The sequence below is a fragment of the Dendropsophus ebraccatus genome, chromosome 9, assembly GCF_027789765.1.
Source record: "Dendropsophus ebraccatus isolate aDenEbr1 chromosome 9, aDenEbr1.pat, whole genome shotgun sequence".
NCBI lineage: Eukaryota > Metazoa > Chordata > Amphibia > Anura > Hylidae > Dendropsophus > Dendropsophus ebraccatus.
The window spans coordinates 93,275,193-93,302,111 of NC_091462.1; the positions used below are offsets into that span (position 1 = coordinate 93,275,193).

A 26,919-nucleotide genomic window follows, 5' to 3' on the forward strand; every position below is an offset into this window, starting at 1 on the left:
CTGTGTTTCATGTGCTTTATTTGTAGGGTTCATTTTGTGATGCAATACACTCAATTAATAAAACGGAAACGGAAAATGTAATAATACCAAAAAGTTTTCTTACAGCAAGTCGAGTACACTTGCCTTTATCTATTCATTTCATACAGTGTTACAAAGAGGGAACAAAGTTTTCAAATATAGATATGTTAAAAGGAGAAGTCCAGCAAGGGGGCTTAAAAAAATAAAATAAAGGGGGCAGGGGGGAACATAAAAAACAAGCTTAACTCACCTCTCCCCGAGCTTCTCCAGGATCGGATCGGCTCCGCAATCTTCTCCCAGCTGACGTCACAACCCGGTTGATTGACTGCATGCTCAGCCAATCAGTGACTGGGGGGACAGCGCTGCAGTCACTGATTGGCTGAGCGGGCAATCCATCAGCCAGGAAGGCATTTTCCCACTTGTTGTGAGATCATCAGGACTCTGAGGAAAACTACTTCCAGCGGGGGTCCCGGAGCCAGTATAGTGGAGTGGTGCTGGCCCGTGGAGAGTTAGCTTTCTGTAGTAAGTTTCCCCCTGCCAGCCGCCCAAAAATAAAAATGGCCGGACTTCTCCTTTAAATGTCCAGTCTATATCAGCCTGTATCAATTGGTTCACTCCTTAACTGAAATTCCCTATTTTCTTAATGGGATCATTTTACTATTAATAATGATTGCAAATCCCACAGGTCCATCTGGAAATTAAAAAAAAAAAAAAAAAAAAGAATTAACATAGCAAATGGTCTTACTTAAAAATCTCCTATGTGTCTCCATGGTTACAGACTACAGACACTATGTGTAGTCTGATTTTTTAAAAATTTCATTTATACTACCAAATTTTCTTTTAGTCTTGAATTGTTTAACAAATTTGTTGCAGAGCTATCTGCCACTGAAAGACATATCCCTTACATGTGAATCGGGATATTTCTGCATCATGTGCATGGATTTCTATAGACAGAGCCTGTTGTATGGTGAATGGGGCAGTGGCATTTAATCTGCTGCGGGTGAATAGAGTACATATAGTAAGTAACCAAAAAGAGGGGACAGGTAAAAGGCAATATGTCTGCAGGAAGAGACTGTTTGCACGCTGTAAGCACTGAGACATATAGGTGGCAACAACGGCCGTACTTTTACGTAGTGTGAACATAGTCTTAGCCTGCATTAAGATCGGTTGACAAAAAAAGGGTAGACAGTGACATTCTGGCTGTGCAGAAGGCTCTATCACCTACTCAGAACACAATAAAAAGAAGACTGAGTACCAAGTGGAGTAATGTGCTCTTACCCCCTCTCTTCCTTCCCTCTTTTCATCTAACTTTGTCCCTCTACGGAGGAAACTGAATGATGACTTGAAACTTTGGTCCACTCTTAATCTCTCGTGGTTAGGCCGCATTGCGGCCGTAAAGATGACCCTGCTCCCCAAATTACTATACTTTTTCCGTATAGTCCCCGTTGATGTCCCTCTTTCCTTTCTCCGGGGTCTGCAAAAGGAGATTTGGGCTTTTATATGGGGTCCCCGCCGTTGTCGTGTGCCTCAACGCACACTGTACTCTAGCCGGACTAATGGAGACCTAGGTCTGCCTAACATAACTAAATACTACTACGCTGCCCGCCTGGCCCCAATCGTTTCTTTACATCGTACCTCTGCCTGTCCCGGTTGGGTTCCCATAGAACAATTTGCTTGCCCGGCCTTTCCGCTGGATTTATTACCTTGGCTTTCTATGAAGAAACGCCCACCGATTTTGTGCCCACTCCTCTCTTCTATGCTGGCCCTGTGGGATCGGCTTAATCGCTCTTTTGCTTTGGGATCGGACCACACTCCGGCCGCTCCACTTTTTGCCAACCCTGAATTTGCCCCAGGCTCACGCTCCTCTGTCTTTAAATGGTGGTCTGATAAAGGCCTATACAGGATTGGCAACTTTTTTTATAGGCTGGGCATTCGCCCTAGAGATTTCTTTGTAACGATTCACAAACTGCCTAAAGCTGAATATTTTAGATATAATCAGATTGTTCACTTTCTAAATGCCTGGAAAGATAGATGTACGGATGTTACTGTGACTACGTTTTTTGAAGGTTTATGCATTAATTCCCCGTTGGGGAAACATGTGCTGTCACTGTTGTATGCTCATTTCACCACACCTCCAGATAAATTAAGTTACATAGTGCAGTGGGAAAGGGATTTGGCTCTTTCCTATTCCACTCGGGAATGGCAAGATATAGCATCCAATACGGCTAAAGTCTCCATTAATGTGGCTCTGGTGGAGGCCAATTATAAAGTCCTGCTCCATTGGTACTTGGTCCCGGCTCGTATTGCTAAAATGGTTCCTAACTACTCTCCGCTCTGTTTTAGACAGTGTGGTGGCACAGGGACCATGAGCCATATTTGGTGGGATTGTCCAAAGGTTAAAAGGTTTTGGAGGAGAATCTTCAATTTATTATTCCCACTGACGCAGTGTAATGTGCGCATGTCTCTTACTTATGCCCTGCTGAATGTGAAGATTCCGGGGGGCTCCAAGGCTGTACAACAGTTTGCCTCGTTCCTGTTTCTAGCGGCTAAGATAGCGATTGCCACCTCCTGGAAAAAAGGGGCTGTTCCCCTGGAGTTGGTGAAAGTTAAACTTAACTGGATTATGGTCAATGATCGGCTGCATGCTCTTCTCCATGATAGGGAAGAAAAATTTCAAAGGGTTTGGCAGCCCTGGATTTCTTATGTATCATCCTCTATGTAGAGTTGTCGGCCTTGGACGCCCCTGCTGATGTACGGGCCTGGGCGGTGCGAGGGCTTTATACTACCTCCTTACCCCTCTCTCCCCTAGTCTCTTTTCCTCACTCCCATTCTCCGTCTTTTCTCTCTTAGGGTGCCTTCACACCTACCGTATCGCAGTAGAAAATCCGCTGCGGATCCGCAGCGGATTTAACTAAATGAATGAACACAGCACTAAATCCGCACTTACAAACCTGCTGCGGATTTGACAGTGCGTATTTAATGCTGTGTTCATTCATTTAGTTAAATCTGCTGCGGATCCGCAGCGGATTTTCTACTGCGATACGGTAGGTGTGAAGGCACCCTTATTCTTTTCTGTTTCTCTTCTCTTGTTACTCTGGCCCCGGTCCCACCGGATGTTGGTCTCCGGGGTCTCTGTCCAGTTGAAGTTGGCAGACATTGGTTGAGTCTGCCCATTATGGTGGCCACTTGACTATGGACTGGAAATAAGTCATGTATGGTTCGCCTTATATAGAAGTAATGACAGACACCATTCTGATCTGTTCCATGTTTTATTTGATGTTTGTTTATACATTGCCGATTATGGGCAACTTTGTACATTCAATGTTCTTATATGTGCAAGTGTTTGCGGAAAAACTAAAAATTGAATAAAACTTTTTGGAAAACAAGTGGAGTAATGACCCACAGCAACTAGATTTCAGCTTTCCTTTTTATTTTATAGCTGCAATAAGCTGCAGACACGTATCATGCACAGACTCCACAGGGGAAATAAAATGTTCTAAAATAGATCTACTGGTGTCAAAAAGGTATACAGATTTGTACATTACTTAGAAATCTCAAGTCCTCCTGTACTTATCAGCTGCTGTATGTCATGCATGAAGTGGTATTCTTTCGAGTCTGACACAGTGCTCTCTGCTGCCATCTCTGTCTATGGCAGGAACTGTCCAAAGTAGTAGCAAATCCCCATAGAAAACATCTCTTGCTCTGCACAGTTCCTGACATGGACAGAGGTGGCAGCAGAAAGCACTGTGTCAGAATGGAAAGAAAATACCAGTTCCTGCAGGACATCCAGCAGCTGATAAGTACTGAAAGACCGGAGATTTTAAAATAGAAGTAATTTACAAATCTGTATAACATTCTGAAAGCACTAGATCTGATTTTTGTTTCCTCACTGCAGTACCTCTTTAAGGCTGGGTTCACACTACGTATATTTCAGTCAGTATTGTGGTCCTCATATTGCAACCAAAACCAGGAGTGGATTAAAAACACAGAAAGGCTCTGTTCACACAATGTGGAAACTGAGTGGATGGCCGCCATATAACAGTAAATAACGGCCATTATTTCAATATAACAGCCCTTGTTCTAAAATAACAGCAAATATTTGCCATTAAATGGCGGCCATCCACTCAATTTCAACATTGTGTGAACAGAGCCTTTCTGTGTTTTCAATCCACTCCTGGTTTTGGTTGCAATATGAGGACCACAATACTGACTGAAATATACGTAGTGTGAACCCAGCCTAAAGTAGTAAATCTTCCGAAGTGTATATCACTTATAATTTCCATTGAACTGCTGAAACTGACCTAGAAACCAGAACTCAGTGTTACTTTGTTCTGTTTTTATGGAGATGATTATTATACGGCTTATGACTCCACACTTGTAAATCCTCATATACAGTTATTGCAAAACAGTCTACTGCTCTGTTACTGAGAAAATAACTACACAAACACGACATCCAGAAACATGGGGGCATTCAATACCAACAACCTTCTACTTCCTTAAAGTGACGCTGTGATCACCCCAGCAGTTCCTGAGTTTTTTTTTCATATTACATAGTTCATTCAGTTCAGCCCAGTATCTTGCAATAGACAAAATCTCCAGGTAGAAGCCAATTGTATGGAAAAAAAATCCTTTCAGAATTTCAAATCTGGATTAGAATAAATCCCCGGATCAATGACCCTTCTCCAGAATCAGATGACTGTTATACTCCAGAACCTGAGCTCTTGTATTGAGTTCTTTATGGTGGACTCACACATGGCTTTTTCTTTTGAAAATTGCTATTGCAGTTTTTGAACCAAAACCAGAAGTGGATTCAAAGTAATGGGTAAACTACAGGAGGCACTTTTATGTCTCCTCCCTGTTGGATTTGCTCCTGGCTTTGGTAAAAAAAAATTTGTTCAGCTTTCCTACAACACTTTTCACACTAGGCAAGAGCACATATGGCTGAAATTGCAGACACACACAAAAAATGCAACTGTTTACCGCTAATGGCAAGATACAGAGCCCATACAGATATCAATATCACTTAAAGCACCCCCACTTTCAACTGCTAAAAAAAAAAATCTTCATAATAATAATGAGGCTCTTGGTTACCATTTGCAAATAGTGTGCACCATCCCACCACGATAAGGTGGCCTCATGCCCAGGATGGACCTACACTAAACTCTGGCCTCTCCTGGGTTAATATGGGCATGCTCTGGGAATGCAGGAGACAAATTTGTCTTTTTGCCTGTGTTCTAGATGGGGGGGAGTGTCTGCCTTTACTTGGTCGTGCACTCCACCCATCCCACCCAGGTGGTGATTATTCTTGCCGTATTAGTTGGATCCTGCATGCCCAGAGCATTGGCTTATTATTAGCCATGGAGAGGACAAAGTACAGTGTAGGGTCCATCCCGGGCATGAGGCCACCTCATCGTGGTGGCATGGTTCACACTATTTGCAAATGGTATGCCAAGGGTCTTGTTATTTATTTATTTTTTTGAGCAGTTGGGGGGCTGCTTTTTGCAATTTATACATCTGTATTGGTCTGTGTCTTGCCATCAGCGGTGAGCTATTGCAGTTTTTGTGTGTTTGGTTAAAAAACTGCCATGTGTGAAACCAGTATTATGACCACTTCCCATGTCAGATAGTTCTGTAGTCTCACAGTTCTTACAGTAAAGAACCCCTTGCTGTGCTGCTAGTGGAGAAACTAGACACACACTGTAACACCACCAGCAAAGGCAACCGTGGTTGATGCATAGTGCTCTCTGCTTTCATTTTTTCACCTACAAACCCAAATATATTTACATCAATTCTACTTGTTAATTACAATCTTCTTTTTTTTTTTTTTTTTTTATAAAATATGCTGCAAGACTAATTTTTGTTACTTTTTGCATGGTGAAATAAAAAAAAATATATATTATGAGAGGGTTGGTCTTTCCGCCGTTCGGTCTGTGGTAAAATCAGACATGTTATCTATGTTCCTCAGTATGAATAAAATAATAGACAATTTATATCACTTTTATTTTATTTGGCTGCTTTTAAAAAATTTAAACTTTATTAATAAATGTTTTTAGAATTGTTCTAATTCTAATCTTTATAACGCTTTTATTTATTTTTTTATCTATGAGGCTGAGGGGTTATTTTTGGCACCATGATCTACACTTTATAGTGGTACCTCACTTGTGTATATGCAACTTTGTGATCTCTCTTTATTTTTTTTTTTCTGGATGTAATATGGCCAAAAATTAGCAATTTTTCACTTTGGTGGGTTTTTGTGCTCATGCTGTTAACGGTATAGAAACATAGAAGATTGTCGGCAGAAAAAGACCACTGAGTCCATCTAGTCTGCCCTTTTAGTATTAGTCTGCCCTTTTAGTATATATATATATATATATATATATATATATATATATATATATATATATATATATGGGTAAAATGGGGATTCACCTGAAAAGGGGGTGATTTAAACTTTTTCATCTATTAAAAAACTTGTACCTCTGTATAAACCAGGACCCTCTAGATCACGGATGTAGATCCTTTAGCTTTGGCTGTCCAGGCATGATGGGAATTGCGGTTTTGCTGGAGGGCCGACGGATCCCCATCCCTGATTTAGATGGTCTTCATATTTGGTGCGTCCACCATTACTGTATTCTTCTTACATGTTTCCTGTCATTCTATTACCTGCTACTGTGAAAACCTTTGAAGAAGCTCCATTCAGAAAAGATGGCACATTTTACCTGTGGTTTCAACAAAAGCAGCTGCAGGAACATTTCCTACACAGCCCTATGATGGCCGCCAAACCACACATAGAAGAACAGCTATTTCTTTTGGCACAACAATTATGTTAAGAGCTACATATTATTCTTGGAGATTATCAGAGCGGCACAAATTATTTTCACATTTTGGGTGTACAGGGCCATATAAATGGACTCCTGCCTAGTGGTGGTTAATACTGCCCCCTGCTGGAATGTATGGGAACTTTAACCCTCAGGTTTGATCTCCAGTTGACTGAGACACAGGAGGAATTTATTCACATTTTTATTATAAAGGAAAAATTCCATATTCATAAGTCACATGAGTACATATTAAAAATCCATACACAATCGAATACATAGTGTCAGTGATACACAAAGTCGTATAATGTATATAACTTAAAGGGCAAGTCTTACCAGACAGTAGATATAAGGGAACGGAGTAGTTGCCATAGTAGTTTTTTATTTTTAATGTAACCCTACCCATATGCAATCTTAACACTGGCTGACAGCTTTCCCAGTGTAGGTTTGCATACAGACTTAACTGCCAATCAAAGAGTAGGACCGCCCACTGGACTCTTAAGCCCAGAATATAAAGAGGTTTAAATCAAAATATTACTGATTCTTATCCCACAAATACATATATCAATCTGTTCGGCTCCTCCAGCTCTATAATAGGCTGTCTGCAGATTTTATTGTATTTTTCAACGTGACAAGTTCCCTTTAAGTTCTGTGTATGATGCACCAGTAAGAGGCACAGAGAGGGCTCAATTGTCCAGACACGCTGAGAAGCATTGGGACAATGTACAATTTTTTTGCCCTCGATGGACATCTTAGTTCAGTGACTGTAGTCTTTACCTGCCATCAATGGGTTTCCTGCATGACAAACTCTCAAAACTTGTATAAAGGACACACTGATCACCATTCTGGAAATACACTCCTATGTACTAATCCTTGGGTTTTCTTCTGCTTCCTGGAAGAAGGAAACCTTGTGGACTGTCGGGTGGACCTGCCGCCATGATACCTGCTTAGTGGGTAAATTATGTACAGTTCTAATGAACATTTTATTGCTTTGCTGATAAAACACTGATATAAGCCTATTACTGCTTGTGTGATGGTTATTACTTTGGGGTCAAAAAGGACCAAAGTATTTTAGAATCGGCCATTGGTAAACTGAGTTATGTGTTATGCAGAAATGTCACTGCCTCTAACACAAAAGCTGTAAAACTTCTCGGATTCTTTCCGTCCTTTGTTCATCAGACTCCTCCTCTGTCTCTCGGTTGTCGTACTCCTTCATGTACTCCTCTGCTTTCTTTATGGTGGTCTCACGAGCGCTGCCTTTCAGACCCACCAAGTAAGGCAGGAGTTTCTTAAAGTGCTCGGCAGGGACCTATCACAAGGGAAAACCATTTTAAATTCTACATCAAAACATTACAGATTTTATTTACTTAAAGGGGTATTCAGAGCTACAACACTTAAGTGTCAGATCACTGGTGCTGTATCTTCTGTACACATTATTAAACTTTATTTTTTACTTTTTTAAGGTCCAGTTCACACGGAATAAAAGTGGTGGAATTCCGTGACTAAACTCTCCACCACGGTATCCCGTCTGCCTCCGTGTCATACAGTCTGTCTATGGGAGGGACCGCGTGCCTCAGCTCTCCGCTCAAAGAATTGACAAGAGCAGAGAGGCGCAAGCCCTCCCATAGACAGCCTGTGTGACACGGAGGCAGACAGGATTCCGCAGCGGAGAGTTCAGTTGCAGAATTCCGCCACTTTTATTCCGTGTGAACTAGCCCTAAGGCAGTTTCTGGAAATAGAGTAAATTGTTGCATTTCCCTTCACTGCCAGCAGAGGGGGCCAAGATACAGCTGTCAGCATTGTAGTCCACTACCGCACATATACACACGTCTCTTTTAGTGGTGCAATACTGGGATATGAAATATGTCACTAACATCATTAAAAACATAATATACAACTCCCTAAGACGACACACTATAATATGATAACACTGGCATCTGTATCTCTGTGCACCAAAGTTTTCTAGTACAATTCTTTTTAAATTATAAAGTTTAATAAACTTTTTAAAGAAATTATCTGCAGCAAATTTGACCCGTCTGCATTTACACTAACATCTTGTCCAGATTTAATGCACAGCTGTTATCCTTCAGCCATGCTTTACAATGCAGCTGATTCTTAAAGGAGAAGTCCAGCTCAGTCCATTTTTAAAATCCTGCCACCGTAGGGGGCAGTAGGAATTTACCTTTCCCCGTTCCTGCGGTGAGCAGCGGAACCGGCCACGGGGTCTCCGGCACTGACACATCACAACCCGGCTAATCGACTGACTGCTCAGCCAGTGACTGGGGCGGTCCATCAGCCAGGACAGGCCTTTTCCTGACGTCATCACAACTTGGGGGAAGATGACTCTCAGCAGGGGTCCCGCAGCCAGTCCTGCCACTCACAGTGGGCACAGGGAAAGACGAGTACCTACTTGTAATCAATTTTCCCCCTGCCAGATTTTAAAAATGGCCGCATTTCTCCTTTAATTTTTATTGCGACTGTTGACTTTGATAGTCCCACTAAGCTCTTGATGTGGGCCGATAACACCACTTGTTCACAGGAAAAAAATGTGCTTGAAGATTGTCTCCCACATAGATATAACCATGTGACTGTTCCGCCCGAGGGGATGCCATTGTTTCTCTTCCGCCTCCTTCACTTTCTATCTCTGAACAGAATTTTAATCCAGGTGATTTCCTCGGTTATTGTTCCCAACTCCCCCCTACTTTGCACCCTGATGTTTCTACCATCCTCCTCTTCTTTCCTACCCAGAGGAAACCCCCTTCTCTGCTGTATCTGACCATTGTTGGCAGAAGGTATGATGGACCCCCACTATCCCCTGTTATAAGAGCCAGGTGCGGGGAAGGCTCGCTGCCTCTCTGACTTCATTCAGCAGCAGAAAACATCTGCTCCATTGTGTGGGATGTTACGGTAGCTTGTGCTAATGAAAAGCAAAACAGTTGGACGGCCGTCCCAAGACATTAACTTGTACGGCTGAGATATTCGGGAATCGGAGTCAAGTGTACGATGAGATCAGCCATGTACATGTCCGCTCAGGGGGGAGCAAGAGCCATCCCGACAGGTTAAATGGTGCAGAACTGCGCGTGTGCAAGTTACAACTACAGCTCTGCTTCATCACTCACATACAAAAACGTCCTATATAAGCTGCAGTTTATGGCGGCCTGTAGTCTGCTGACAGAAATCTAAGTCTACGGCGTTCTGCTCTATTACATGGATATTCCTATTACTAAAAGAGGAATCCCAATAGGATCATGAAAAAATAAAGGGGGCGTTCACTTTAGACAATCCCTTCTTGTTAGAATAAGATTATAAGATTTCTCCAGAAATCAGTTGGAAACCCATCCGTGAATGATAGCAGCGCCACCACAGGGCAAACTAAGTATTACACAGATCTCATTCCAATCTAAGGGTATATGCACACTGAGCAATTCTCGAGGAATTGAAGCAGAAAGTTTTCAGGCAGAATTCAAGCAGAATTTAAGCCCCCCCATTGACTTCTATAGGATTCCTCTAGCAGATCTGCGGCAGAAAATTCTGCTCGGAAATTCTGCAGTGTGAACAACAGAGCAGAAAACCCATTGAACACAATGGGACTTTGCTCTGCACATTTTTTACGGGAGGAATTTCAAGCTGAATTTCAAGCTGAATTCCTCGCCTTTTCCTCAGTGTGCACATACCCTTAAGATGGAGTAATGCAGGGCAGACTCAGTCCTCCAGCTCGAGGGACGATCTTTGCAGCAATTCATCACTGTGAGGATGAGGATTCTGAACAAAAGGTCCCTCTCTTAAAGGGGTTATCTAGCGCTTCAAAAACATGGCCACGTTCTTTCAGAGACAGCACCACTCTTGTCTCCAGTTCAGGTGTCGTTTGCAATTAAGCTCCATTCACTTCAATGGAACTGAGTTACAAAACTTGCACCCAAACTGGAGACAAAAGTGGTGCTGTCTCTGCAAGAAAATGGCCATGTTTTGTAGAGCTCGATAACCCCTTTAAAAGGAATTAAGAAAATTGGTTGGACAACAACTTTAAAGACCTGCCTGCCATCTATAGAGCTGTCCTCCAGCACAGTGCCAGCCTGTCCAGTCCACAGTTTTCTCCAGCACTATGCCATGATACAGCAGGAGTCAGAGCTGTCCTGTGGTAAGGTGGGCCAAGCAGGGGGTATTATTACGATTAGGGAAGCACAGAAGGGGGCATGATTACTATATATGGAGGGCACAGCAGGGGGCATTATTACTATATGGGGCAAAGCAGAGGACATTATTACTATATGGGGGTACACAACAGCAGGAGGCATTATCACTATATATGGGGGCACAGTATGGGGCATTATTACTATCTCTCTCTCTCTCTATATATATATATATATATATAAACACAGCAGGGGGTACTCTATTACTGTACAGTATATGGGGGGCAGGGGATTGTAAATACAGGAGTCAAACCACATACCTACTCACTGTACTGAGCATGACATTAAACTGTGGAATTACTACAACTACCTATGAGTCAATTAATGATGTTTTTTTGTACAACATTATTTGGCAGGGGTGCCGCCATGTGGAAAAAGTTGGCAAACACTGTGTTAAAATTTTGTCCTATTTCCCTGGATCCATGTGCTGTTGCGGAGCTGAGCAGGAGGTGGCAGTATAGAGCTCCTCTTACATTACTGGCGGTGCAGATTACACATGTTATGAGACCATCTCACGTGGATTCCAATCATCTTGTTATTAAAAACTTTCACTAGAATCGTTTTCCAAAACACATTCTGCCTCCCATGTTCTCCGCATCCAGCAATAACCTCCTTTTTGTGATTCATACTATATTAGTCATGGTGAACTCAAAATGACTTCTAGGGAAACCAACCTCATCCCACAAGGCATCATGACTCTATAGTCATTGGGGGGGGGGGGGGGGGGGGGGTTTAGAATTAGGAATGAACGCTATATACTGCAGCTACATACAGGCTGTTGTAAGTGTAAGCCAGCGGGGTCCCTATGATCTCAAACTGTGAACAGAATATTTATGAGTAAATTACAAAGTTTCTAAGGTTTCAGCACTAGGTTCAATAAATGTCATTAATGTAAATTCTAATGGTCTCATGAGGCTGCACTGGAGAACATAGAGTCCCCGGCAGCTCCGAATCCAGCGGCACTCTGTGTGCCGTCATATGTGTGTCATACTGTGACATAGTTTGGAGCAATGCTTCTAGGGAAGAATACATCTGTAATATGGCATCTGATGAGTTTGTCAGATTTATACAGAATCCAATAGAAATAAAACTCCTATACAATGGGACTCATATGGACTTCCATAGACTTCTGCAAGTGCCATATTATGACTATGAGCATAAGGCCTTAAAGGGGACAGATCACTTCAATTATTAGATGACCAAATTAAGAATCCTAAATGCAAATTCTGTGTATGAAAACACGGAGCACAGTATAAGCGATTGGCACGGCCTTCTGGACTGACTGTCTGGGAAGAACCCAATACCCATAGAAACCATAAGATTTCTTTCTTACTTAGGTTCTAGGACAAAAGAACCCTTACAGTACAGCCATTTGCCCACAGTGCTACCTTGTCTTCATTAAAGGGATTCTCTACCATAGACAACTATAATTTGTTAGAAGGGTCCTTTAAAGGGATTTTACCATTTTTTTTTTTTTTTTTTTTACCATTTCAACAACTTTTATCCACAGTATCCCCAGGATAAGGCTTAAAGGGGTTACCTCTTCTGCTCTCCAGCGCTCCACTTTCTCTCTTTGCCCATCTGTGCTTAAAACTTCCATAGACGTGAGGGGGTGGGAGCATGTCGTGGGCGCTGTGGGCACTGCGTACAGGCAAAACCGCATCAGTATGCAATTTCAAATAGCTGTCTAATTTTGCTGCGGCATTTGTAACATGGAACAGCTATTGATCACTGTGGAAGTTATCAGAACAGACAGGCAGGAGAGGAAATGGAGCGCCGGAGAGCAGAAGAGGTAGGACCTGGCAATACACGTACCGATAAGGAGGAGGAGGCAAGCGCCGGACTGTCACATCAGTGCTTGCTTGCTCCTCGTTCTCCGATCACTGTTGGCGCTACAACACACACCAACAGCAAGCAAGTAAGTGTGGGGAGGGGGCCGCGGGTGGTTGTGGGAAGGGCTCTCCAGACGATCTTTAGATTGTCCGGGGAGCCCATAGTACATAACGGCGGTCTGTTACACGGAGCGAGGGTCAGCAGACCGTCCTTATTGTTCCCAAATTTTTCAACAAGTTGAAAGACAAGGATCAGCCGACATTGTGCATGTCGGCTGATTGTTGCCTCTTAACATTAGCTATTACACCAAGCGATTATCGGCCATAAAGGCCGATAATCAACCAAATACGACTGATAATTTCTTGGTGTGATAGGATTCTTTTACACATACAGATATCTGACCAATTTATCTGACAGATTTTTTAAGTGAAAGCCAAGAATGGATTTGAAAAGAGGATAGATCTCAGTCTTTCCTTTACGACCTGTTCTCTGTTTATAGTCTGTTCCTGGCTTTGGCTTCAAAAATCTGTCAGATAAATTGGTTAGATATCTGTGTGTGTGTAAAAGGACCCTTAGTTACACTGTCCACTAGATACTATGGTAAGGCATAACTTGTCAATAAGAAGACCACCACCATACAATAAACTGATTTGTGTCCCCCATTAGAAATCCCCTTGCAATCATCTGTCTGTGTAATGCAGGGCAGGATGGATTTGCCAGAGTGAGAGATGCTCATAATAAGTCATCATTGTGATTGGGGAAAATCCAACCACTGAGACCCCTAAAGATCAGTAGAATGAAGGTGGGTGGGTGGGATTTGTGGCTTAGCCACATTAAGGCTGGGTTCACACTATGTATATTTGAGGCTGTATTTGTGAGGCTGTATAGCAACCAAAACCAGGAGTGGATTGAAAACACAGAAAGGCTATGTTCACATAATGTTGTAATTGAGTGGATGGCCGTCATTTAATGGCAAATTTTTGCTGTTATTTTAAAACAACGGCTGTTATATTGAAATAATGGCCGTTATTTACTGTTATATGACGGCCATCCACTCAATTTCAACATTGTGTGAACAGAGCCTTTCTGTGTTTTCAATCCACTCCTGGTTTTGGTTGCTATGAGGACCTGACTTGAGGACCAAATACAGCCTGAAGTATACAGTGTGTGAACCCAGCCTAAAGCTGTAATTATTATAAAACCACTAGAAGGCATCTAATGGAGTCTGTCCTTATGACACATATCCTATAAGTATGACTATGCACTGCCATAACAAAGCTTCTTGAGGCAAGATCTGTCATCTACAATAAAGAAAGATAAAAAAAAAACCAGCCATGTACACAGTTATATGACCTCTCACATCTCTGTGTACAGGTTATATGCTTAGAGCTTGTACATACAGTATGGAGGTGGCTACTGTACGCCCTGTGTAAACTGTGGTCAGAGGCTGGCAAAGCAGCTGAGCAAATAGAATCCACCGAGTGATGGAAGGTAATAGGATATATGGTAGATGAAAGACCCATGTGTCATACTAAACTTCTCTTATCAGACTAGAACTCCAGCTTGTCCCCTGATCTTACAACATAAAGGGATTCGCCATCTTGTATTAATACAAATATCTACATAATGTGGCCGAGAGCTGGAGAAAGTTGGTCAAATGGTATGGTCAATGGTATACACCTTTAATAACTGAGGCCCAAATGATCATTCAGCCATCAGTCATCTCTCCTAACCAGCCCCCCAACTCCTCATAAGCAAAAACGTTCGGCACGGCCGATAGTTCCCGTGCTCTCTATGGAAAGGGGTAAGCCGCAGCCAGGGAGCTCTCGCTGCGGCTTATCTCTTCTGATACAAAAAGGTCTAAGAACCTTTGACTGAGATTCACTGACAAAAATATTATCATAGCTGTAAAATAACAGCACAGTAATTCCCAAATGCAGGATAAAAAAGCCATGACATACCTTCTCTGCGTCATACATGTTCATGAGGAGCCAGGTTTGCCTTGCCTTCTGGAACTTCCATTCTGGGCTCTTGTTGGACCAGCTGAAATGAAAGCAAAACAGGATTATAATAATACACTATATATTAATAAGAAAAGTAAGAATAAATAGGTGGGAACCATTAAATATCCATATAAAATAGAGTTATGGAGTGATACATGGTATTGTAATACATGGGAGGTGGTGTTGTGCAATGAAAACATGGACAGAACCTACAAAGTTATAGGAGCATCTAGTAAGGAGGGATATCAGACACTTCTGGAAGGAAAAACTCCATCCCGATCCATTTTTTTTATTGGTGAAAGATGTTGGGAGAGAACTCACATGCCAATCTTTAGAAGAGTGTATTTAGGTGCCAGAAAGTGGTGGTCAACGTGCTTCCCACTGCAGACAAACAAAGGGCTGCATGAACAATCCAGCCCAGGCTGCATCATTGAGCCGTGTAATAGGGATTTACAGCAAAGCTCAGGACGTGTAACATGGCCTTCAGTGTTCCCCTGCTAGGATCCTCAGTAATTCAATCTGTAGAGAAACCTGGCGGTAAAGTGAATCTGACAGCTGTAATTCACATTCCAAACTGCTGACACTGTTTAGATGCTGTTAGATCAAGGAGACACATGGTACCTTTCATATATCCAGCTGTGCTTCCAGAACATAGAAACATGCTTTTATTCTCCTGGGCAAAGTGTCAAGAGGATTTTTCAAGCTCCTAAAGTGCTGATGGGTCCCAGAAAGGGATGAGAGGGGAAGTGAGGAGATATTCAGCTTGAAGCTTTTCAGGAGCTTGGGAAAGCCTCTTTGACTATTTGCACCAGATAATAAAAGCATTTTTCTATGTTGTGGAAGCAAAGATGGATAGGTGAAAGGTACCATATGTCTCCTTGACCTAATTAATTGCAGATGACAGATTCACTTTAAGTATTCAGTTTCCCTTATAGTGCCTCCACAGAGGAGATATGTCCTTTCATATCAGTGGGTTGCGTGCATAGAGGAGGTCATAAATTTTCAATAACTCTCTGCTAACAGTTATTGCCTCTAACCTCCCTGTATATATGTGTTGTCTATGGGGATGGGTAGGCCCCAGCCAGCTTATCGGGCATTGAAAATCAATCAAGCCTGTGCCTTCCCCTCTACCAACATTGTCTATTGGTGGAAAGTCAGGAGGTCGCCATACACGAGAGTTGACTCAACCGTTGGCGGCAGGTTTGGCTGATTTTGCTGCAAGATCTGGACACCCTAATGCAGGAAAGGATAGATCCTGCAGTGTTTGGCCGATCCTCGTTTGATGCAATAGCGCATGTTAAAAAACTGTGGTTAGCCAACAGGCACAATGTCAGCTGATCGTGGTCTTTAACATGTTGAAAAGGTCCGATCATGACAAGGACAATGTGCTCCTAGCCGTTCTATGTAATAGGAGCACCAACAGCAGCCCACCACTGACTTCAATGGCCAGGCCGATCTAAGGATCCTTCGGGCAGCACATTCCGTAGCCTCCTGCAGCCACTCCCGCTTGCTGTCTGTGCGTGTAATAGAATAGGCAGTGAGCGGGAAACAGGGAGGAAGCTTCCTCCACAATGTAATGTGGCTTTAAGACATGTTCTTGCAGCCGATATGCCCTCTGGGAAAGAGATTAGCATCCTTACAGGGTGTGTAAAAATTAGTTTCCTAAACTGAAAAGCCCCTTTAAAGCATGGTAATCCATGTCACGAGGCACCAGTATTTGGACCTTATGCCTTATTCAGTGGGAACAACCTTCCTTGAGAAAGGCTGAGCATGGCTGAACCATTGCCCATGTTTTGCTGTGTCTTCTGGATTGGATACAGCCTTCTGATACGTCTATAAGCACATGAACCATCAGCTTTCACCCTCTTTTCAATTCCACATCCTGGAACCTTTTATTCCTGAACGGATACACAATGGTAAATCTGCTGGAGCTTCGGGTCAGTAATGGAGACAGGTCTGTGAACATCAATGGCGTTTGAAAGTAAGCCTTCCTCTGTTTCCCTTTTTTCAAGCACTTTGCCAAGGAAAGCTTTTAAACTGTGTCAAATTGTCTGGAAAAGTGGCTATACAAAGCCCGGCTCTATCCAAAGAGCCTGACTGAGAGCAGAACATGTGTCTCCTTTATGAGTTCCAGACTCTGTCTATTGCAAACAGTTACTTCTCCATAAACTGGAAATGGAGCGTGCGAGATGTCATGTGCTTCAGGTGCTCCATGTAACGCTTCCATATGCCCGGGATAGCGAGGAATGTATACACAGGACAATGCAGATTTAGTATGGATGGTAGGGGAGGGAGAATTCACCTTAAGGGTCTTAAACAGTGTTCTGAGCACAATGCACAAAAATACCACTTTAAGCCACCTAAATGTATTACGTCAAAAGTAGGATGGATATGGAAGAAACAAGAGAACATTTGATTATACTTATTTTTCTAAGATTACAAGTTATCCTCTATCTACAGAACACAGGATACCTAGCTTATCGGTAGGAGTCCAACTGCTGGGACCCCTACCAATCACAACAATGGAGATCAGCTGTCCCCAGAGTGAATCGAGTGGAAGTACACACGCTCGGCCATGGCTAATTCACTTTGAAAATTCTAAACATGGCTGAGTTCAGCATTTGACAATGCTCTTTAGTCCCATTTTGAATACAGCATCGGCCAAGCATGTAAACTGTCCCTCCATTCATATGGGGGACAACTAAAGGTTGTATTACATGGCATGATAATAAGGGGGAAGCAAGCACCGACCTGACAGTTGCAGGGCTGTGGAGACGGAGTCGTGGAGTCGGAGCTAGTTTTGGCTGGAGTCGGAGTTGGAGATAGCTTTGGCTGGAGTCGGAGTCGACTCAAGCTTTAAAAAAACCTTTAAAAAATGTACAATTGAATTTTGATATGAATTTTACAAGTTTTACTCATGAATATATATTATGAGCAACATTCTAATAGGACACTGGCCCTATTACATAAGGGTGGTTGGGGAATATGTCAGTAATAGGACACTGGCCCTATTAGATAAGGGTGGTTATGGAAAAGTTGTCGGTCACTATTTGGCAGTTTGTTTCTGAGCTGGAAGATTCCATTGTGTGGGGGGAGATCTGTGCTGTTCTCTTCCTGGATGCTGGATGACTGTATATGAGCAGCAGTGTAATATGAAGATATCCTGTGTAATATAGAGGAGGAGAAGGAGAAGACATAAGTAGTGTAGCTGTAACCTCTGTCCTCAGTGTAGTGTTTTCTCTCTGGGAGAAGATTGTGTGTTTTTCTTCAGTGTTCTATGGCTGCAGCTGTGTGTGTGTGTGTGTGTGTGTGTGTGCGTGCGCTATGCTATGCAGTAAGCTGTGTGTGTGCTATGACTGCAACAGGCTGTGTGTGTATGCTATAGCTGCAGCAGGCTGTGTGTGTGTGTGTGCTATGGCTGCAGCAGGCTGTGTGTGTGTGCTATGACTGCAGCAGGCTGTGTGTGTATGCTATAGCTGCAGCAGGCTGTGTGTGTATGCTATAGCTGCAGCAGGCTGTGCGTGTATGCTATAGCTGCAGCAGGCTGTGCGTGCGTGTGCTATGGCTGCAGCAGACTGTGTGTGTGTGTGCTATGACTGCAGCAGGCTGTGTGTGTATGCTATAGCTGCAGCAGGCTGTGTGTGTGTGTGCTATGGCTGCAGCAGACTGTGTGTGTGTGTGCTATGGCTGCAGCAGACTGTGTGTATGTGCTATGACTGAAGCAGGCTGTGTGTGTATGCTATAGCTGCAACAGGCTGTGTGTGTGTGCTATGGCTGCAGCAGGCTGTGTGTGTGTGTGTGTGTGCGCACTATGGCTGCAGCAGGCTGTGTGTGTGTGTGTATGCTATGGCTGCAGCAGGCTGTGTGTGTGTATGTGTGCGTGCGTGCTATTGCGTGCCCCCACAGTGACCTTCTATATCACTGTGTGACCCCTCTCTATATCACTATGTGTGACCCCCTGTATATCACTATGGCTGACCTCTATATTACAGGTATCTGGCATTGTTAGCAGTGTTTCTTTAAGTATGGTGAATATTTAGTTAGAAACATAGAAGACTGTCAGCAGGAAAAGACCACCTGCTCCATCTAGTCTAGTTGTGAGTAGTTCAGGACATGGAGGCTGGAGACTGGCTGCATCCACTGCACACACAGGAGAAGCTGCTTTATATACAGTTATCCTTTATTCACTCAGAAGTCGCCCCAGGATCATGTAGGACATTAGGGAGAAGCTGCTGAGCCAGTCTGATAAATAACTCCCCTGGTATATGACCGACCTTTTATGAAGGAGCAGAAGTTGGAGTCTGAGTCGGTCCTGATAAAATTCAGGAGTCGGAGTCGGAGCTTCGGCTTACCGACTCCACAGCGCTGGTCAGTTGAGTGCTCGCTTCCCCCTACTTCTCTGCTCGCTGCTTGTGCTATTACATGCACAGACAGCGAGTGGGGAACAGTGGAAGGAGTCGTAGAAGGAGCTGCTCAAACGATCCTCAGATCATTTAAGTCAGCGGTGGTCTGCTGCCACTGCTCCTATTACATAGAGCAACACATAGCAGACCCAGACCGTCATTGCACAAATCAGCCTACATTGTGCAAGTTGGCAAATCATGGCCTTTTTATATGTCCTATTTAGGGATGGTCTGAACCTGCCAAGGTTCGGGTTCGTATGAGCCCGAACACGCGGCAGCAGATTCCCGCTGTCTGCCCGCTCCGTGGAGCGGGCGGATACAACGGGAGGAACGCCTGGAAAACTGGGATACAGCCTATGGCTATATCCCAGTTTTCCAGGCGGTCCTCCCGCTGGATCCGCCCGCTCCACGGAGCGGGCAGACAGCGGGGATCTTTACCGAGGTTTCGGGTTCGTACGAACCCGAACCGAACTCGGTTCGGACCATCCCTAGTCCTTTTACATGAAGTGATTATTGGCCTGAATGGCCAAGTAAGGCTCATAATTGTTTCATGTAATAGGGCCCTTACCTCTATTCTCATGAACAGTGGTGGTTCCAGCCATTGGAGCCCCACCAATCAGCTATGTGTCACTTATAGCGTGGATAGGCAATGAATTTTAGGGTGGATATACACTAGCCTAGGTATTTGCAGCTGTCATAACCCAATTAAAAAGAATGGTTGTTAGGCAGTCTCTCTATGGCAACCAGACATGTCTCGCCACTTCAGAAATAGCACAAAAAGGGGAGAGCTGCTTCGCGGCAGACATACAAGTGGTGCACCTCTTTACTCACTATATTTTTAGAACATTAAAACTACCTGCATGGTATAAAATGGTATAATTTGCTCTTGCTTAGGAATACAATATATTTATTAACATTTGTATCCCATAATGGGACATTAGGTTAGCACCAAAATGCTCCGTCTCCAAATCGACCAGAACCCATTGAATATTTCCATAATCCCACCCCCTCTGATGTCCCATGAAAAATGGGACTATAGGCTAGTATGTTATATTGTTATTGCTACGTACAATACCATAAATATAAATTCAGTTTAGTTTAACTATTTCTGGCTTGTTGACAACCAAGATGATTGCCATTACAACTCCCACAAACGTTGTCACCTAGCTTTGTCCGTAACGTGGTGAGTGATACACCTCCTGACACTATATTGGACAAATCTGGGTGACAGCCAACTTCCTGAAAAACACTCAAAGTAGTGATTGAAAAGTATTTTTAACCACTTGGCGGAAGAAGGCGTCTCATAGACTTACTGGGAATTTTTTTTTTTCTTGCTTGAAAGCTGATGGAAAATAAGTGAAGAATAAATCAAAGCCTCGAGTACTTTACAAGCAATATGTATACAGAGAGTTTTCGGACTGCCCTGACCCTGAAATGCACTTGGAACATCCACTTGTCAGGCAACATTCCCTAGTATCTTCAACACGTTTTTGCAGAAGGCAAAGTCTCCCTGTCAAGTAAATGTATGTCTCTGCAGAAGAAAAACATAATCCGGCTTATAAAAATAGCATAGAGCCGCTACACATAGAAAGACTAAGATCCTAAATCTGTCCTTCCTATTTCTATACTTCTTATGTGGCCAAGACGTCAGAGGTACTGGCACTAAACCATACAGCAGAGGCGTTATAATACTTGTGTGTCTTATTATATAAACTTATTTTAGTATACGACTATCAAACTACAATATCAGCTGTTGTCCTATACATGAAGAGAGCAGAGACCCAATTTAAAGGGCCCATAGCTGTATCATCTGCATTTCTTATTCTGTGAAGGAAACACCATGTATTATCATGAGTTTAGTCGGTAGACACTTTCGGTAAATGTTGGCTGAACATTCTCTACCCATAAATGTTGTTCATGTTTCCTCTATGGGGACGGGACAGCTTCAGCTTAACTCTCCTAGAACAATGCAATAATGCAAAAACCCCCACCCTTCGCTCCATCTACCATCTGTCAGGGAAAAGTCAGGAGGCCGCCTACACTTTAGAGGACAGCAGGTTTGGCCAACTTAAGCACCTTATACGTAGTCATACACCTTCAATAGCTATGAGACAACAGCTACTCCTCCCCTTTTTCTTTGGTGTTAGTTTATCGGGCATTGAAATTCTGTATGTAGATCCTTCTTTCCCCAGACATCACCTAATGTGTGTGATATAAGATATTAGGACGGTCTAACCAAATTACTTCTTCATTAAAGGACAACTCCAGCGGGATACAAAGACAATAAAAATAAAAAAACACAGAAACACACACAGTTCATACTCACCATCCCTCCAGTGACGATTGCCGTTTGAATCTCCAGTCACCTCCGGCTGGCGTCTTCGGAACTTCCTCACTTCTGGTTTCCAGTAAAGTGAATGAGTGAGAAAAGACTGCCGGTGCAATGGGGACCATCACATGGCTTCCAGCAAGCTCAGCCAAACATGACTGAGCAAGCTGGAAGCCATGTGATGCGCTCCAGCATCTAGAAGATGCCGAGGCGGAAAAAGACCAGGTCCGCCCCCAGCTCTGACGACATCAACACAAGAAGGCACCCGGGAGAAGTGGACGTGGTTGACAGTTATTGGGTATGTATGCTTTATTTCACTTCCGGATGGGGTGGTCGGGGGTGGGAGGTGGGTGGTGAGAATTGGGCCAGATAGCTTATTAACACACATTACAAAGTTATAACTTTGTAATGTGTGTTAAATAAGCTAATAAAGCAAATTGCCGGAGTTGTTGGATACACGTGCCCCAAAACGTATACGTGTTCAGTGAAGCTCAGCTACAGAAAGAAGCAGCAGCAAATATAAAGTTATTGCTGTTGACTACTGCACAACGGTTATGCAGTAAAATAAGCCAGCGTTATCTTGTTTGTCATGAAGCTTATGCATGAGTGTTAGCCATATTTATTGTCAAATATTATTCTAGAACATGGTCGTATAATACTGGTGAGATGTACATTGAGAAGCATGTTCCTGCATGTGATTAGAGTGTGGATAGAATCTGACATAAGAGGCAGTGACCCTTCTCATCATGGCCACATACCCGCAGTGCCTCTACAGTACAACATAGGTCCCAGGCTAGAAAAATTACTATGCACCAGCAAGCAAAGTCCCCACCGTTCCTCCTCCGAGCTTGTCATGTTACATTTTTTTTCCGTAACTTTACACATTTTGCCTCTTGGGTCCAAATGTCCTGATTTGCAAATTTACTATGCGCAAGAAAGTGACTTTCCCACCGTTCCTTCTAGTAGCTCATCATGTTACATTTTCATTCAGCTTTACACATTTTGCCTCTTGGGTCCAGATTTTATGATCTCATTCTAGCTCCTTGTAGTCTTCTAGCTCCTTGTAGTCTTCTATTAACACAGCTGGGGTTGATGTGGTCAGTTTGTCTCTATGAACTAACTTTAGAAACTGGAGCTTGGCCAAAAACCAAATCTCGGTCATCGGCCTTGGAGAAAAGCCTCAATGTTCTCCAATCAGGAGGAAGAGAGGTAACCGGAAATGACCAGAGTTTTGCTCCCCCGCTGTGAGGGTCAGATCTCAGATACATTCTCCACAGAAGCCAGAAATGGACTGGCTTATACCAGTGATAGCACACTGGATGGAACGTGCATGGAAGGCATTCTGATCGGTTTTGCAGATGAGAAAAGGCACCTGCGGAGTTTAACACATAAATCCCTCTTTTCCTTTTTCATCACCGGATAAGAGAGGAACTGCAGATTAATTTCACATCCTGACCATTCTTCTCAATGCAGTTCTGTTAAACTGCTCGGAAAAAAAAAAAATCCATAATGACATTTTAGAGGACAGTTTGATTAAATGTCATCTCCGGGGATAAGATTACAAGCCTCCCTAGATATCAACTAAAAGCCAAGAATGTGATCAGGAATGTATGAGGACTTCCAGTCTCCTCCCCGTTATTACTCAATATCTCATTGCAGAAGCTAACAAGATTATACCAGACAGACTGTAAGCAGTTATAGGAGGAAAAAAAAAAAAACAAGAAGGGAAAATAGATATATGCTATTATGGGGAGATGATAGGCAACTCCTGAGCTGTTACTACCATAAAGGAAAGGTACCCCCGAAAGAAAGAAGGTGACAGACCACAAGCCTTCGCTTTAGTTGCACCAGCAGACACCTCACAAAGGCACCTGCCGATTGAACAGGTACCTTACACATTATGAACAGCTGGAGGTTGAGGGCTTACAAGTCGGACCTGGGTTTCATCTTATTTTGGGTTGCAATGGCCACTTGGCGCACACTTTTATCACTCTCCAGTTGCTGCTCACCACCATTCTCCATCCCGAAAAGACAGCTTACACGTAGTTTGTTACAAGCTCTGCCAGTAGATGTTGTAAGGCACCACACAACAGGTCTAGTCAGGGTGGCCAAGACCCTATCACGAGAGATTGGCGAACCTCTAGTGTGCAGTATTTGAGTACCAGTGGTTGAAAAATTGGATGCAGTCCTAGGGTCCAACTTGTTCAGCAACTGGTAAATGCTGGACAAACCCGAGCATGCTTAAGGGTTAGCTAATCTCTACCTATCGCCAAGATGTCTGAAGAGCAGCCAAAACATTCCTCCCACCACTTAACACAAGGCACAAATCCCTCTAAAATACAACCCCACACACTTGTCATAAAAAGGGAGTGTCTATTCTTCTGTAAGGTGGACCATATCCACCGTCCTACCATCTTACTCTATTAAATGGACTTAATGTATAGGATTACTTTTGTTAAAGGTGTCACAACACTACAGTTAGACTAAAGCACAGGGGATGAATGTGTACAGCCTAAAATGACAACCTCCTTGAGGATTAGTCTAATTTGGTGCAGGGGAAAGAAAAGAATGTCTATAAAGAAGTACAAGAACTGGTTTGAGGAACAATGAGTGAGGGGACCCCCTAGTTCTTGTTATCTGTGGGGGTACCTGATACTAATAAGTTGATACTTCTGATACTCCCCTGTAAATATTGAGTTACATTATAAACTAAAGTTCTACACTTAGATATCATTTGATATTAGAAAAAACCATTATAAACGTTTACTTAAACTAGAAAACTAGCTGATCGTGAGGGGGTCTGACCACTGGGACACCCGATGATCATGAGAATGGAGGTCAACTGTCTACTCAGCAAGCATGCTTGACCACTGCTTCATTTATCTATGGGACTTCCCAACATTCCCTGAACTTCGAAATGTTCATAAGTATCATATACAGAGAATGTGGCAGAGGGCTAGTATGTGCACTGGGGCTCCATTCTTTCAGAGGATTGCTGATATCTTTTTTCATGATGGGTGGGGGTCCCGGTGGTCTGATACCCAATGATTAGTTTGTTAAACCCAATTGTGAGGATAATTAGTAACTTTTAATCTTATGATAACACCTTTAAAGGGAAAAATCCAGGGGAGGGAAGTCAGTGGGTGTTGGAAACATAATAAAGAAGTCTTACGTAGCCGTCCCCATGCCACAGCGCAGCGCCACCGTTTATAGTCCCTTGCCAGGCTCCCAAAGCTCCCGATCCTGTACCGTCACGGTCCTGCTCATAAATGTCCGCTCAGCCGATCACTGACTGAGGCGAGACACCGCTGCAGTCAGTGAACCAGTTGTTTCTGTAGGGCTGTGATAAAAACAGGAAATTCGGGAAACCGGAGGCTGAAAGAGAACTGGTGGCACTACGGGAGCATGGGGATGGGTAAGTAGGACTTTTTTATTATGTCCCCCCCTGGATTTTTCCCCTTTGCCCAAAGTACCTCCTAATTGTAAAATTATTGCTGATACCAGGACTGAAAATAACCTCAAACTGCAGAATAAAGGCATCTATAATCAAAGTATAGGCTGCTGTGACATGCTCATAGATATCACAGCAACCTGCATCTACATTGAGTACACTGAGTACAGACTGCTAGAAATGCTAACGTCCAATCACGCCATATTGTAAAGAAACAGATTCTTACAGCTACATTATATCTAGAGATGAGCGAACCTGGAGCATGCTCGAGTCGATCTAAACCGGAACTTTCGGCATTTGATTAGCGGTGGCTGCTGAAGTTGGATAAAGCCCTAAGGCTATGTGGAAAACATGGATATAGTCATTGGCTGTATCCATGTTTTCCACACAACCTTACAGCTTTATCCAAGTTCATCAGCCGCCACTAATCAAATGCCAAACGTTCGTGTTCGGATTGACTCGAACCCGGTTCGCTCATCTCTAATTATATCGTAGATTAACTTTTTATGCAAGCTACCAATACAAGATGCTGCAAAGTGAAGTTTCAGTGCAATGTGTCTATGTGAGAGCGGCCTATATGTGATGGCGGAAGGGGGGGAACAAGCTGTAACACTCAGAAGCCAGCAAACACAAATGTGTAAACAAAGGGTGCGAAGCAGAGGAAACATTTGTTTCACATCTACATGTACGGTACAGAGGACGCCATAAGTGCTGTTTACTCTGGTGCTCAAGTAAATACTGTACTAAAAGTGGATTATACAAGTACACGTGTGGGAGGCCAGGCATCACATTGTAGCCTAACAGCTAATAATAATGAACCTCTAGCAAAATCGATGGAACCCTTACACTTAGAGGATGGTCGTCAAACTTCTTTACTTTGTAGCAAATACACAAATCTTAGCTATGAGACAAAACTATGTTTATAAGCTTGACATTCTGGCCCCATGAAACGTCCCTCAACCACATGAAAGGAAATCATTTTATGAAAGGCAAATGTTTTTTCAGACCAACTGGAGGAAAAATTCCCATTACTCCTTGGATTTAATGAGGCCTGGCTCTGACTTCACTAATGATAAGCAATAGTCTACATCAAGCTGGAGCCAACGCTCTAGCCGAGTGATGACAAATCAGATTTGTAGGATGGAGTCTTGTCATGGAACTTTTTTTTTTTTTTTTTAAATATACAAAGGTCGCCTTTATATATTTTATTAGGACAGCACATGATCAGGTTGTTACTGATAAGTGGTATCACTTTCATCTAATTCTCCACACTACATGGTACTTCCCTTTAGGCCCCAGTAGCCATGTTTTCCTCTGTTTAGCTGCTAGTTTTGGTTGTCATTTTGCTTTTCGTTATGTAAATCTCATTCGATTTAGCTAATTTTCCTCTTCCTCTTCTTTTTGCCCATTTTTTGTTGCGTTTTTTTTTTTTTTTTCAATGCATATTGCTTTGAGTTTCTATCCTGAAGCTTTGACATCTTCTCTGGTCTATTGGTACATTTCTCTTTTATATACATCCTATTTTCTTATATACTTGCAACAAATTACACAGAACAGACAAGGGAGGATCGGAGGTTGCGTGAGGGGTGGATGGTAGCGGGATATAAGATCAGAGATATATACAGAGGGGACAGGTTGTGGATGGCCTTGTGTGTCATGATCAAATGAATGTTGGGTAATGGGGTGGCCTAAATAGAAGCACACACAAATTGCATATGCACCATAGCAATAGCATGTAATGCAAAATCTAAAGAGAGCCATAAAACTTTTAATATACTATAAAAATCTCAGTACAACCAGTATGACATGTAATGTCTGTTTTGCACAAAAAATATACTGTATTGCTCCAAAAATATTAGATTGGTATGTATAAATCT

The 26,919-nt window shown here is 42.9% G+C and overlaps 1 protein-coding gene across 4 annotated transcripts in view; it reads right to left on the reverse strand.

Annotated features, from left to right (window-relative positions):
* Positions 1–7,015: 7,015 nt before the first annotated feature.
* Positions 7,016–26,919, reverse strand: part of C9H7orf50 (chromosome 9 C7orf50 homolog) — a 225,749-nt gene continuing 205,845 nt past the window's right edge. For 2 of the 4 annotated variants that reach the window (XM_069983882.1, XM_069983881.1), the window contains exons 5-6: positions 14,818–14,899; positions 7,018–8,142 (exon numbers count right to left, since the gene is read on the reverse strand). In XM_069983882.1, the coding sequence (XP_069839983.1) occupies positions 7,960–8,142; positions 14,818–14,899 (265 nt within the window). In that variant the 3' untranslated portion in view covers positions 7,018–7,959. Of the gene's footprint in view, positions 8,143–14,817; positions 14,900–26,919 lie in introns of all 4 variants that reach the window. The other 2 variants (XM_069983880.1, XM_069983883.1) reach the window with 2 other exon arrangements.